This window comes from Microtus oregoni, unplaced genomic scaffold, assembly GCF_018167655.1.
Source record: "Microtus oregoni isolate MIOR12 unplaced genomic scaffold, Mior012 000029F_ref0000214, whole genome shotgun sequence".
NCBI classification, from domain to species: domain Eukaryota; kingdom Metazoa; phylum Chordata; class Mammalia; order Rodentia; family Cricetidae; genus Microtus; species Microtus oregoni.
In genome coordinates, this window is record NW_024543088.1 from 14844821 (window position 1) to 14860735 (window position 15915).

Genomic DNA, 15915 nt, shown 5'->3' on the forward strand with positions numbered 1-15915 from the left:
GGAAGGAGGACCTTGGACTGCCCACAGGGCAGGGAACCCTGACTGCCCTTTGGACTGGAGAGGAAGGAGGGGAGTGGGGTGTGGGGAGTAGGGGGAGGGGGAGGAAAAAGGGAGGTGGGGAGGAGGCAGAAATTTTTAATAAAAAAATAAATTAAATAAATAAAAATCAATAAAAAATATAAAATAAAAAAACTATCCTATACAAAAAATAATATGCAAGACAACTCTTTCTGCATATTGTAAATCAGTAACTATATTAAGAGGTTCTTTAAAATCCCTAATCACCATGAGAATAGCATATAATTCTGCCTTCTGGACAGAATTATAAGGATTTTATGCCAGAGTTCTTAATGGAGTCTCTGAGAGCCAGAAGGTTCTGAACAGACATTTCACAGATAATAAGAGAACATGGATACTAGCCCGGCAAAAATTTCAATCACCATAGAGACAGAAAGTAAGATATTTCATGACAAAACTTGATTTAACCAATGAATAAAAAAATGAAATTTATGCCCTGGCAATGCTGAAACATGCATGGGTAGTTCACATATGGTAGTTCTGCTGTACTTGTCCATGTTCAGTTTCGTGGTCTAAGTTGATGATGATGACTGACCTGGTTTCTTCCTCAAGAGGGCACCAGATCTCATTACAAATGGTTATAAGCTACCATGTGGTTGCTGGGAATTGAATTTAGGACCTCTGGAAGAGCAGACAGTGCTCTTTATTGCTGAGACATCTCTCCATCCACAAATGCAGCACAAAAGAAAGTACTAGAAGGAAACTCCAACCCAAGAAACTCAGTTACATTCATGAAAATAAGGCAATAAATAATCTCACAACATCTAAACCCAAAGAAGGAAAACACAAATATTAGTATCACTACCACCAAAATCCAAAATAAGAAAAAATAACAATCACTGATCAATCATACCAGCTAGTATCTATGGACTCAATTCACCATAATAGAGACAGACTAACAGAATATATATGAAAAGAGGATATCTCCTTCTATTGTAGGCAAAAAACACACCTCAATCTCAAAGACCGACATTATCTCATAGTATAGGGTTTGATTTTCCAATCAAACTGTCTGAAGAAGGAAGTCAGTGTAGTTACTCTAATATCTAACAAAATAAGAATTTCAACTAAAATTAATCAAAAGAGATGGAAAAGTACACTGTATACTGATCAGAGGATAAACCCATCAAGATGAAGTCTCAATTCTGAACATCTATGCCCAATATACAAGAGCACCCATATTTGTAAAAGAAACATTTATAAAGTTTAAATCAAACATCAAACCCCATACACTAACAGTAGGAGATTTCAACACCCAGCTTCTACCAATGGACAGGTCTGATCAACAGAAATTTAACAGGGAAATAAGGGGATTAACAGATGTCATGACTCAAATGGATGTAATGAACATCTACCAAACATTTCACCCAAACACAAAAGAATATACCTTCTTCTTAGCACATACTCAGGAATCAGGAAAATCAGAAGATACAAAAAAATAGAATAACACCTTGTTATCAGATCACCAAGATTTAAAGTTAGAGTTCAATTACAACACAAACTACAGAAACCCTACAAACTCATGGAAATGGAATAATTCTCAACTGAATCACCAGTGGGTCAAGAAGAAATAAAGAAGGAAATCAAAGACTTCTTAGAATGCAAAGAAAATGAATCCACAACATACCCAAACTTATGGGACACTGTGAAAGCCTTGCTATGAGGAAAGTTCATAACACTAATTACCTATATAAAGAATTTTATAAGCAACTTAACAGCACACCTGAAAGCTCTAGAACAAAAAGAATTAAACTCATCCAGGAGTATGGACTACAAGGAAATAGCCAAACTGAATGTTGAAATTAATAAAATGGAATCAGGGAGAACATATAGAATCATTGAAACAAAGAGTTGGTTCTTTGAGAAAATGAACAAGATAGACAAACCTTTATCCAAAATAATGAAAAGGCAGAGAGAACATGCTCAAATTAAGAAAATCAGAAATGAAAAGGAGGATATAACACAGACACTGAGGAAATCCTGAGAATCATTGTCATACTTCAAAAACCCTCTAGTCCACTAAATTGAAAAACCTAAAAGATATGGACAGCTTCCTTGATAGGTACAACATACCAAAGTGAAATCATGACCAGGTAAACAATTTAAACAGACATGTAACTTCTAAGGAAATAGAAACAATTATTAAAATTCTCCCAACCAAGCCGGGCGGTGGTGGCGCATGCCTTTAATCCCAGCACTTGGGAGGCAGAGGCAGGCAGATCTCTGTGAGTTCAAGACCAGCCTGGTATACAAGAGCTAGTTCCAGGACAGGCTCCAAAACCACAGAGAAACCCTGTCTCGAAAAACCAAAAATAAATAAATAAATAAATAAATAAAATAAAAATTCTCCCAACCAAATAAGACCAGGATGAGATGGTTTCAGTATAGAATTTTTCTAGAAATTCAAAGAGAAGCTATTATCAATACTCTTCAAATTGTTGCACACAACAGAAACAGAAGGAATATTGCCAATTTCTTTTTATGAGGCTGTAGATGTCTTGATACCCAAACCAAACAAATATGCAATAAAGAAAGAGACCAATCTCCCTCATGAACATTGATGCAAAAATACTGAAAAAGACACTGGCAAATAGAATCCAAGAATATAAAACAAATCCACTATGATCAAGTAGGGATGATCAAGAGATGCAGGTATAGTTCAATATACAAAAATATGTCATTGAAATTGACCATATAGTCAAACTGAAAGAAAAAAATCCACATGAACATTTCATTAGATATTGAAAAAGCCTTTGATAAAATCTAACACCTCCTCATGATAAACATTCTGGTGAGTGCATGGATACAAGGAACAAACCTAAACCTAAAAAAAAAGCAATAGACAGCAAGCTGACAGACAACATCAAATTAAACAGAGAGAAATTCTAAGCAATTCCTCTAAAACTTAGGACAAGATAATGCTGTCCACTGTCTCCATATCTATTCAACATAGTACTTGAAGTTCTAGCTAGAGCAATAAGAATACAAAAGGATTACCTCACTCAATATGATTGTAATATTTTTCCCAACCATTTACTCTGAGACAATGTCTGTCTTTGAGGTTGAGGTGTGTTTCTTTTATGCAGAAGAAGGATGAATTCTGTTTTTGTGTTCAACCTGTTAGCCTGTGCCTTCTTATAGATGAGTTGAGTCCATTTATATTAAGGGATAATAATGACCAGTGATTGCTATCTCCCATTAATTTAAATTTCATTGTTGGTGATGTTAATTTGTGCATTTTCCCCTTCTTTGGAATGTGCTGCTATTAGACCATCAATTGTCAGTGTTTTTGTTGATGTAGCCAACTTCGTTGGGTTGGAGTTTTTCTTCTAGATATTGAGTGAGGTAACGCAGACACAGAAAGACAATTATTACATGTACTCACTCACAAGTGGGTTTTAAACATAAAGCAAAGAAAACCAGCCCACAAATCACAATCCCAGAGAACCTAAACTACAATGAGGACCCTAAGAGAGACATACATAGATCTAATCTACATGGGAAGTAGAAAAAGACAAGATCTCCTGATTAAATTTGGAAATATGTGGACCTTTGGAAAGGGCTAAAAGGGAAGGGAGAGTCAGGGAGAGGAGCCGAGAAAAATGTAGAGCTCAAAAAATAAATAAAAGTAGTGTTGTATACTTTAATTCTATTTGTGGTATATTTTGGTAACAGCCCCACATGTTCTTGTCTTCCCAGGGATTATTTTCAGGAAAGAATTATTGAATTCATTTATTTAAGGAACACACAGGTAGCATGGTAATGTGCACACCTCACATTGCCTGGGCAGCCTCTAGTATGGATCACAGCTAGAGCTGAGGTGAAACTATTATGTAAAGAAAGAGAGGTTTTGGGAAAATGGATGCAGATGACACAATAACATGAGGACTGCCACACAAATGTTCACACCTTGTGTGGAATCAGCAGTGATTACTATTGACTATGGGGATGAATGAAAGAGACATGTTTCTCCATGCTGCATTACAACATCATGGTTACTTCTTATCTTTCTCCTTCTACATTAACAAGCAATTTGAGGAAAAGTATTTTATTACCAGTTTGATTGGAAATGTGTCTCTCTGGACAAAACAAACAAGAAAAACAGCAGATAGGTTTGTCTTCTTCTAGAATTTTCCAGAAACCTGGACCACAGCTCTGTGTACATACAGATTCAGGAGTCTAAGGGAAAAACAGAAAACCTGGTCATAATTTTGTACCTCAATCACAGGCTTAAGGTAATTTTAAGCCAAGCAATTTAAACTGCATGAAGACTATGAAAGTTGTGCATATTTATGAGGCACGATGAAGTGTCCATACGGAAATGTAGAATGTAGAGTTGAAGTTGGCACATTTCAAGATGCTAAATGTTCAAAGTTTCTTTATGCTGACCAAACTGTGACTCACTTCTGCTAGCTTTTGTGAAATGTGTAGAACATTCATATAGTATCTCCTTTGAAAGTGCAAGCCAAAACTCCTCCTTTGTATGAATTACAAATCAGTTGAATTGTTAAGCAGAAACCCAGACACTCTTGCCTATCTGCTTCTACTTTTAGCTTCCCAAGTTTGTAGTCACAACCATTCACTCTGATTGACATGTCCCATGAAAGAGAGTTTGGCCATTGGTAGGTGATCAAAGTTTCTCCTGACTTCATGACATGTTGATGTTCCAGAGAAACTGAATTATGATCCATTACTGTGAGTTTCATCCTTCACCCCCTGTGCTCAGAATAATACCATGCTTTTTCTTTCAAACATTAGTGACATAATCATTTAGCATTTTTAAACCATTTTACTTCTAAGTTAATTACATTAATCACTATACTTTTAACAAAACTTCAGTTTGTTGATATTTTTGGAAAATGTGTATGCAAAAAATATTTCTATCTTTCCTTTAGATATAATTTATCTAATATCTTTCTTCTTGTCATAATTTGGACTCAGTGTCTGCCTCATAAATATCTACATATTGGGATGGAGAACTTGCCCAGCATTTAAGAGTGCATATTACTTTTGCAGAGAAACCCTGAGGCCAGCTCCCAGCACACAAAAAGGTACTTTACAAACATTGGCTATAGAGATGATTTATTTACATATTCATAATTTATTTCTTTATGAGAACAATGGGCAAGTTTGAGTTCAATGGAGAGATGCACTGAGCATCTACATGCATGTATAATAAAATGTGTATGTGTATACACATGGAAATATACATACAATGATATATATACATATATAGCCATAAATACTGATCTATTCATTCATTATAATATGAATAAATGCATAAAAGTTCAAATTCAATTCAAACTCATTCTACCTACAGGAATTAGCTAATAATACGTTCTTGTTTGTTTGTATATGCCTATGCATATGTTCATGTATATACATATACATGACTTTGATATACAATATCACAGTCAAATTTAAAAGATTTATTTATTTTTAAATTAAAAACATCAAATAGAACAAAAGAGGTAGCCCAGTATTTAATGTGCTTCCCGCATAAGCACACAGTCCTGGATTTGATTATGCAGAGTGGAGGTATAGAAAAGTCAGGTGCCAAACTGTATGCCTGTTATCCAATTTTGGCAGTAATGGAGACAAGAATACAGCCTGTGGTATGGTGGACAGAAAGGAAAGCTAAATCAGAAGGCAAGGAGTTCAAAGAGAGATTGTGTTTATAATAAAATGGAGAATGTTTGCAGATGGTATCCACTCTGACTATGGTTTCAGCGGGCACATGCATTCACATGCATAAGCATTCACACACAAGTTCACAACAGAGCTAAGAACTTATAATATTGGCAAAATATATACATAGATCCACCTCAAAAAAGGAAATAGATAAGATTGACTGACAAAATTGGGAGCATGTGGATGGGGGAGAAGAGAGGGTGGAAGGGGAAGAGGAGGAGAGGAGAGTGGGAGGAGAACTTGAGGGAATGGGATAGTTGAGATGGAGGAAGGACAGAGATGAAAGGAAAAAAGATATCTTGATTGAGGGAGATACTATGGGGCTAGCAAGAAACCTGGCTCTAGAGAAAATCTCAGGAATTGACAAGGATAACCCCAGCTAAGATTCTGAACAATAGAGGAGAGGGTGTCCTAACTGGTCTTGCCCTCTAGTCATATTGATGAGTACCTTAAATATCACCATAGAACTTTCCATTCAGCAACTGATGAAAACAGAGGCAGAGATCAGCAGTGGAGCACTGGCCTGAGCTCCCAAAGTTCAGTTGAAGAGTGGGAGGAGTAAGAATATAAGAAAAGATATCAATACCATAATAGTGACACTCACTGAAAAAGCTTACCTGTGCTAATGGGAGCTCACCAACTCCAGCCAGACTGGAAAGGAACCAGCATAGGATCAATCTAGACTCTTTTCTTGCTCTCATCTCTATTTTTCCTCCATCTCATCTATCCTGTTCCCTTCAGTTCTCCTCCTCTCTCCCCTTCTCCCATTCTCTTCCTCTTCCACTGTCACTTCTCCCCCGACCCCATACAACAATGACAGCTATATGGCTGAGGCAGACTGCGGGGCCACTGGCAGTGGCACCATGATTTATCCCTACTGCTTGTAATGGCTTTTTGGGAGCCTATTCTCTTTGGATGGATACCTTGCTCATCCTAGGTATAGTAGGGAGGACCTTGGATCTTCCCCAAAATAATAAACATAACTCTCTCTGAGGAGTGCATGGGGGTAGTATTTAGGGTTAGGTGAAAGAAATGGGAAGAGGGGAGTAAGTGGGAACTGGGATTGATATGTAAAATGAAAAAAGATTGTTTTCTTCTTTAAAAATAAATTATAAAAAAGAATTATTTGAAAATTTCATAGAGACATAATACAATTCACAGAACTCTGTACATATTTTTCAATATATTAAAGGTTGAAATTTTGTCAGACCTGATTGTAGTGGCTTGGCCATTTGATCATAACATCATTAATAAACAAGTCTTGATCTTGTGGACTCTTGGAGACAAACTCTCCTACTTTAACTAGAAATGTATAATGATTAGTATGTTCCATAAAATTTTGTATGTCATATTTTTCCACATGATTCTTGTTCTCATCAAAGCATATTTGTTCTCCATCAGTGCTTGTAAATTGAATTTTCCTCAGGAATGGATGAAGCTGGAGAGAGACATCATTTGGACTTGAGTGGTGCATACCAGTGTCTCACTGATGGTTCCTCAGAACAAGCCTCCTTCTCTCTCCCTATTGTGGCTTTCTTTTTGAAAAGACTTAATTTGAGTCATTGTCTCCCAAGTAGTTCCAGGGAGATAAACTTTGCTCCTCATGAAACTAAAGTAGGAGTAGCTGAACATAAATTGAAATGGCATCTAAGGGGTAAAACATAGCATAGTTGGAAGCATGTTCTTAGTGGAACAAAGGCCCTGTGTCTCCAGTTAGATAATATACATGTTTTCAGAACTAAACTGAAGTAAAAATATAAACAACACTATGTATTTTGGTGTATAGGTATTAAAATATTTATATTTTTATAGCATACAATGAACATATGTGTGTACAGTTAGTTAAGTAGATAGGTATATGGGCAGATATACAGAGTATCTTGACCTTATAATATCAGCAGGAGTTCATGCAAAGCTCTTAATTTATAAAAATATATATTAAATATGCAGCAATTTTGTGTGTCACTTATGCTTCAGGAAACTGTAAAGAGACCCACTAACTGCCTCCATTCTTTCTTTATTTAGTTTGAATCACATAATTTTCTTTTTATATTTTGTATGAACATTACTGGGTGCAAATTAAAACCCAAATATTCAGTGCTTTAACCTGAATTTTAAAAGATTTATTCTTAGATTAATTCCTTTTAATTTTGTGTTGAGTTGCTTGCTGAAGAATAGAAGATGGTGCTGGAGCCTCCATAACCAAAGTTACAGACAGCTATAAGCTGCTTTGTGGATACTTGGAACTGAACCTGGGTCTTCCATAGAACAGAAAGTATGCCTAACCACTGAGCAATCTCTGGCCCCTAGATTTGTGTTCTTTTTATTTCTGTGTACTGTCTATATATGGATGCATATACACAAACTACATGTATGATTCCTACAGGGGACATAAGTGTGTCACATTCCTTAGAATGGAACTTACACATAATTGAGAGCCACCAGGTGGGTATGATCAACCCTGTAAGCTACACATCACGCTCCACTCCCATCTCCCATCCAAAGAGCCTTGTGAGACACAGAAAGTGACTGCACAGAGCAGACAAAGAGCAGCTTCCTAGGACACACACAGCAACTGCAGCGGTTGGTCTAAGAGAGGATCCCTGAGACACATATACCAACTGCAAGGATTGCAGAAAGAGGCAAAGACACTGCTGACACCATTTTGAGGAAGAGATGGGTAGTTGCCAATGCAAAAATGCATTTAACAACCTAAAAGCAACATGGTAACACCAGAACCCAGTGGTCATAAAACAGGAAGACTTGAACAGCCTAACACAGAAGATGTAGAAGAAAACAACCTTAAATATAATTTTATGAAGATGATGGAGACACTTAAAGAGGAAATAAAAATATTCTTAAAGAAATGGAGGAAAAGATGAAAATAATTGAAAAAAATCAATAAATTACTTTAAAAAAAAAAGAAAAACCAAACAGGTGAAGCAAATAGTCCAAGCAATTCATGATTTAAAAACTTAAAAAGAGGCAATAAAGAAACACAAACTAAGGGAATTCTGGAAATGGAAAATCTAGGTAAGCAAACAGGAACTACAGATGCAAGCATAACCAACACAATACAAGAGATGGAAGAGAGACTGTCAGAATCTGAAGATACAATAGATGAAATAGATTCATTGGTTAAAGAAAATGTTAAATCCAACAAATTCTTAATTCAAAACATCTCAGAAATCTAGGACAAAATGAAAAGATCAAAACTAAGAATATTAGGGTAGAAGAAGAGGAATTCCAGTGCAAAAGAGCAGAAAATATATTCAATAAAATCATATAGAAAACTTTCACAACCTAAAGAATGACATGCCTATGAAGGTGCAAAAGGCTTACAGAACACCAAATATACTGGACAAAAAAGTCCCCTCACCATATAATAATAAAAACACTTGCCAGGCGGTGGTGGCACACGCCTTTAATCCCAGCACTTGGGAGGCAGAGGCAGGCGGATCTCTGTGAGTTCGAGACCAGCCTGGTCTACAAGAGCTAGTTCCAGGACAGGCTCCAAAACCACAGAGAAACCCTGTCTCGAAAAAACAAAAAAAAAACACTTAAATATAAGAATAAAGAAAGAAGCCGGGCGGTGGTGGCGCACGCCTTTAATCCCAGCACTCGGGAGGCAGAGGCAGGCGGATCTCTGTGAGTTCGAGGCCAGCCTGGTCTACAAGAGCTAGTTCCAGGACAGGAACCAAAATCTACAGAGAAACCCTGTCTCAAAAAAAAAAAATAAAGAAAGAATATTAAGAGTTGTAAAGGAAAAGGGCCAAGTAACATATAAAGGCAGACCTATCAGAATTACGCACTTGACTTCTTAATTGAAATCCTGAAAGAAAGAAGATCCTGGACAGACATGCTCCAGACATTAAGAGGTCATGGTTGCAAGCACAGTCTACTGTATCCAGCAAAACTTTGAATCACCATAGATGGAGAAAGCAAAATATTCCATGACAAAACCAGATTTAAACAACACCTATCCACAAACCCAGTCTTTTAGAAAGTATTAGAAGGAAAACTTCAACCTGAAAAAGCAAGCTACACCCATGAGAACACAGGGAACAGGTAACTTCATACCATCAAAATACAAAGAAATAATAGAACTAACAGATGTAAAAAAGCAAATGGACATAACAGACATCTATAGACCATTCCACCCAAACAGAAAAGAATATACCTTCTTCTCAGAACCTCATGGAACATTCTCTAAAATTGATCACATTCTCGGTAACAAAGCAAATATCAAGAAATGCAAAAAAAAATGGAGTAACTACCTGTCTTATTGGATCACCATGGAGCAAAGTTCAAATTTAACAACAATACTACCCTCCCCCCGCCGAAAGCCCACAAACTCATGGAATCTGAACAGTCAACTACTGAACCACACCTGGGTCAAGGAAGAAATAAAGAAAGAATAAAAGTCTTCTTTGAATTCAATGAAAATGAAGGTACAACATATCCAAAACTATGGGATACAATGAAAGCAGTGCTAAGAGGAATGTTTATAGCACTAAGTGCCCACATAAAGAAAATGGAGAAAACTCACATTAGCAACTTAGAGCATACCTCAGAGATCTACAAAAAATGAAGCAGACTCAACCTCAGTAGAATACTGGAAGTAATCAAACTGAGGGCTGAAGTCAACAAAAGAGAAACACAGAAAACAATATAAAGAATCAGTGAAACAAAGTGCTGGTTCTTTGAGAAAATCAACAAGATTGACAAACCCTTATTCAAACTAATCAAAAGGCAGAGAGATAACATCCAAATTAACAAAATCAGAAATGAAAAGGGGGACAAAACAAAAGGAAATTCAGAGAGTTATTAGAGCTTACTACAAAAGTCTTTACTCCACAAAAATGGAAAATGTAAAAGAAATGAACAATTTTTTAGATAGATACCACATACCAAAATTAAATCAAGACCAAGTGAACAATCTTAACAGACCTATAAGTCATGAGGAAATAGAAGCTGTCATCAAAAACCTCCCAACCAAAAAATGCCCAGGGCTGGATTTTTTTTAGTTCAGAATTCTACCAGAACTTCTAAGAAGAACTAATAATGATACTCTTCAATATGTTCCATAATAGATACAGAAGGGTCATTGCCAAACCCTTTTTTTATGAGGCTACAGTTACCCTGACACCAAAACCCACAAAGACTCAACCAAAGAGAATTACAGAACAATCTCACTCATAAATATCGATGCAAAATTTCTCAATAAAATACTGGCAAAAAAATCCAAGATCACATCAAAAAATTCATCCATTATGATCAAGTAAGCTTCATCCCAGAGATACAGAGCTGACTTAACATACAGAAATCTATCAATGTAATTCATCATATAAAAACTGAAAAAAAAACAGATACTAATTTCATTAGATGTGAAAAAACATTTGACAAAATTCACCAGTCCTTCATGATAAATGTCTTGGAGAGATTAGGGATACACAGATCATATCTAAATATAATAAAAGTAATATACAGCAAGCCAACAGCTAACAACAAATTAAATGGAGAGAAACTCAAAGAGATTCCACGAGAATTAGGAAGAAGACAAGGCTGTTCACTCTCTTCATATCTCTTCAACATACTGGTTGAATTTCTAGCAATAGCAATAAGACAACATGAGATCAAGGGGATTCAAATTGGAAAGGAAGAAATCAAACTTTTGTTATTTGCAGATGATATGATAGTGTACATAAATGTCCCCAAAAACTCTACCAGAAAACTCCTATAGCTGATAATTAGCTTCAGTAAAGTGGCAGGATACAAGATCAACTCAAAAAAATCAGTAGCCTACCTATATACAAAGGATAAAGAAACTGTGTAGAAGGAGCTGCGGGCTGCTTCCCGTCTCCCAGCTCCAGGCCACTGGCTAGCTTTCCCCAAAATAATTACATGGAAACTGTATTCTTTTAAACACTGCCTGGCCCATTATTTCTAGCCTCTTCTTAGCTAACTCTCATAGCTTGACTAACCCATTTCTAATAATCTGTGTAGCACCACAAGGTGATGGATTACTGGGTAGATTCTAGTGTACATCCATCTTGGGCTAGAGCTTCATCATGTCTGACCCAGAGAGGAGAGGCATGGCAATTGCCTCACTTTCTCCCAGCATTCTGTTCTGTCTACTCCACCCACCTAAGGGCTGGCCTATCAAATGGGCCAAGGCAGTTTCTTTATTAACCAATGAAATCATCACAAAAAGAAGACCCTTCCACATCAAAACTGAGAAGGAAATCAGAGAAATCTCACCTTTCACAATAGCTGCAAATAACATAAAGTGTCTTGAGTTAACACTAACCAAGGAAGTAAAAGACCTATTTGACAAGAAATTTAAGCCTTTGTAGAAAGAAATTGAAAGAAGATATCAGAAAAATGGAAAGATCCCCCATGCTCTTGGATAGGAATGATCAACATAGTAAAAATAAAATGCTACCAAAAGCAATCTATAGATTTAAATCAGTTCCCATCAAAATCTCAACACAATTCTTCACAGACCTTGAAAGATCAATAATCAGCTTCATATGGAAAAACAAAACACCCATAATAGCCAAACAATCCTATACAATAAAGGAACTTCTGGGGGCATTACTATCCATGACAGCAAACTCTATTACTGAGCTACAGTAATGAAAACAGCTTGGTATTGGCAAAAAATAGAGATGTTGACCAATGTAATCAAACTGAAGACACAGATATTAATCTACACACCTACAAACACCTGAATTTTGATAAGAAACTAAAATTATGCAAATTATGCAATGGAAAAAAGAAAGCATCTTCATCAAATGGTAATAGCATAACTGGAGGTCTGTAGAATAATTAAAATTGATTCATAGCTATCACCATACAGCAAAATTAAGTCCAAATACATCAAAGACCTCAATATAAACCCAACCACACTGAACTTAATAGAGGAGAAAGTGGAAAGTATTTTGCAATGCATGGGCACAAGAGACCACTTCCTGTGTATGAACACAGTATCACAGACAATAAGAGCAGCAATGAATAAATGGGACTTCCTAAAACTGAGAACTTTCTGTAAAACAAAGGACACAGTCAATCAGACAAAAAGTTAACCTACTGAATGGGAGAAGATCTTGACCAACCTCACATCAGACGAATGATCTCCAAAATATATAAAGAACTCAAGAAATTAGTCATTAAAAATCTAAATAATCCAATTAAAATGGTGTACTGAATTAAACAGATTTCTCAACAGAAGAATTTCAAATGATAAAAAAATACTTAAGGACATGTTCAACTTCCTTAGCTATCAGGGAAATGCAAATCAAAACAACTTTGAGATACCATCATCCACCTGTAAGAATGGCTAAAAGCAAAAACACCAATGATAGCTCATGCTGGAGAGGCTGTGGAGTAAGAGGAACACTCATAGTAATGCAACCTTGTGCAACCACTTTGGAAATCACCGTAGCAATTTCTCAGAAAATTGGGAATCTACCTACCTTAGCATCCAGCAATATCACTCTTGGGCATATACTCAAAAGATGCCCAATCATACTATAAGAGCATTTGTTCAACTATGTTCAAAACAGGATTATTTGTAATAGCCAGAACGTAAACAACCTAGATGCCCGTCAATGGAAGAGTGGATAAAGAAAGTGTGATACATCTATACATTAGAGTACTACTCAGTGGTAAAAATCAATGTCATCTTGAATTTTGCATGCAAATGGATGGAGTTAGAAAACACTATCCTGAGTGAGGTAACCCAGAATCAAAAAATGAATATAGTATGTAATAACTCATAAGTAGATTCTAGCCATAAACAAAGGATATTGAGCATATAGCTTCTGATCCTAGAAAAACTAACTAATAAGTTTAACTCAAAGAAAAGCATACGTAGATTCACCTGGAAATTGGAATCAGACAAGATTGCCTAACAAAACTTTGTAGCATAGGGTATGGGGGTAGAAGGAAGTGGAGAAGAGGAAGGGGAGGGGAGAAGGAGAGGGTTGGGGAAAGCTTGAGGAAATGGGATAGTTGAGATGAAGGAAGGACAGATATGAGAACAAGAAAAGAGATATCTTTATTGTGGGAGCCTTTTGGGGTTTAGCAAGAAAACTGGCTCTAGAAAATTTCCCAGGAATCTACAAGGATGACCCCAGCTAAGACCCTAAGCAATAGAGGAAAGGGTGCCCAAACTGGCTTTTCCCTGTATTCAGACTGATGATTATCTTAAATATCACCGTAGAACCTTCATCCGACAACAGATGGAAAGAGATGCAGAGACCCACATCGAAGTACTGAACTAAGCTCCCAAGGACCAGTAGAAAAGTGGAAGGAGTAAGATTATGAACAAGGGGATCAATACCACAAGGAGTTGACCCACTGAAAAAATGTGCCTGAGCTAATGGGAGCTCACCAACTCCAACTGTCCTGGGAATGATGATCATGGGATCAAACTAGTCCCTTTGAATGTGGTTTACAGTTGGGTCAGATTGTGTGGCCAATGACAACAGCACTGGGATTTGTCTCTACTCCATGTACTGGTGTTTTGGGATCCTATTCTCTTTGGATGTATACCTTGCTCAACCTAGATGTAGTGAGGGGGTATCCTTGAACTTTCCAGAGGACAGGGTACCTTACCCTCTCTTAAGATTGCATAGGGGAGAGGGGCAGGTGTATGGAGGATGAGTGAAGGGAGGGCAAGGAGTGGAGGAAGTGGTAATTTGTATTGGTATTTTTTAAGTTATTATAAAAAAATAAAAGAGAAAAAATTGACTATTGAACTTAAAAATTTTGAGATTAATTGTTTTTGGATATCTTGCAGAATTTCAGGTCATACTATGAAAGCATTTGTTGAAATTTGTACAGAATTAATATCTTCAAAGCAAAGCTACCATCTCCCAAAGCGTGCACCATATTACAGACACATACACACACATTGTGAAAGAACCCCTTTACACTTTGCCTTACTCTTTTAATTATAAGGTGAAAATGTGTTATACGCTTGTGTACCATGAATTACTTACTAATAATGTAAGTGCCCAGTGCTTCCCTTAGTTATGAGTTGGCTTACCTGCCAAGGTAGAAGACTGTCCTTGTTTGCCACTTTGTGAGGTGCTATTTCTGTTCTACTCAAAAGCATTTTATGGAGGGCATGGGCCACTGCATACACTGCATTCCATATGGAAACTCTGGTTTCAGAAGTGATCATCACAACCTTTTCTTCTTTAGTCTCTAGGGATATATTTGGTGGGCAGGGTATATATTTTCCACAGTGTAAAGGAGGAGGTGTGCAATCAAATGTGTCAATCCAGAATTTACGGAAGTAAAGATCTTCTGGGTATTGGGAGGGCATAAGTGCTTTGATAAAGTGCTTGAAGCCAGGAATATTTTCATTTTTTGAAAATGAAAAGCTTCCTCCAAAAATGTACATCAAAATATTTAACTCATATTCAGACTCCAAGTGAAATAATTGTGGCTTTGTCATTATCCACACTTTCCTTCTGTTTGATATGAGTCCATTTTTGAAACAGAAAAACAATATGTCATTTATATCACCATAGAATATATGTACATTTACTTGTGTATCTTGATTTAAACTCAGCAACCCAACTTCAGATACTAACTGAATCTTCCAATTAGTTGGGAGTTTTACTGTAAAAGCTACACAGATATCTTCTAATGCGATCTCCGCTTTCAAGTCAGAGATGAACTCCTTACCTTTTACATCATCAGACACAATGAGCCCCACCCATTTCCAGGAAAAGTGCAGCAATAAAGAGATCACACCTTGGATTAGTGCTGTGTCTTTTGGAGACATCTGGTAAAGGGATGGAAATGTATCTTTCTCAGTTAGTGCAGAATCAAAATTTCCATATGAGATCTGATGAAGCAAACAAAAAAAGTCATTTAGAGATTCTGGGTGTTGGAGTCATCACCCTTAGAGAGGAAATGAGTTTATTATTCACAGAAGAGAATCAGGAAACTGAAGGTTGGTGAAGAGAGTGTCTTCTGTGAGATTAGCTTTTCTCTCTCATCATGTGATGGCATACGGTCACTTTCAAGTACTATGGGCTCCAAAGTTACTAAGAGTTTTTGAAGCACCTAAAAAGTGACCGATATCATTTTCATGGCAGTTTTGAAAGGTACAATTGAATTCTATTG

General features: G+C 36.6%; 1 protein-coding gene across 1 annotated transcript in view; it reads right to left on the minus strand.

Annotated features, from left to right (window-relative positions):
- Nucleotides 1–15915, minus strand: part of LOC121464687 (vomeronasal type-2 receptor 26-like) — a 43735-nt gene that overhangs the window by 8779 nt on the left and 19041 nt on the right. The window contains exons 3-5 of the mRNA XM_041677713.1: nucleotides 14825–15634; nucleotides 6980–7207; nucleotides 4134–4257 (exon numbers count right to left, since the gene is read on the minus strand). Coding sequence (XP_041533647.1) covers nucleotides 4134–4257; nucleotides 6980–7207; nucleotides 14825–15634 — 1162 coding nt within the window. The remainder of the gene's footprint in view (nucleotides 1–4133; nucleotides 4258–6979; nucleotides 7208–14824; nucleotides 15635–15915) is intronic.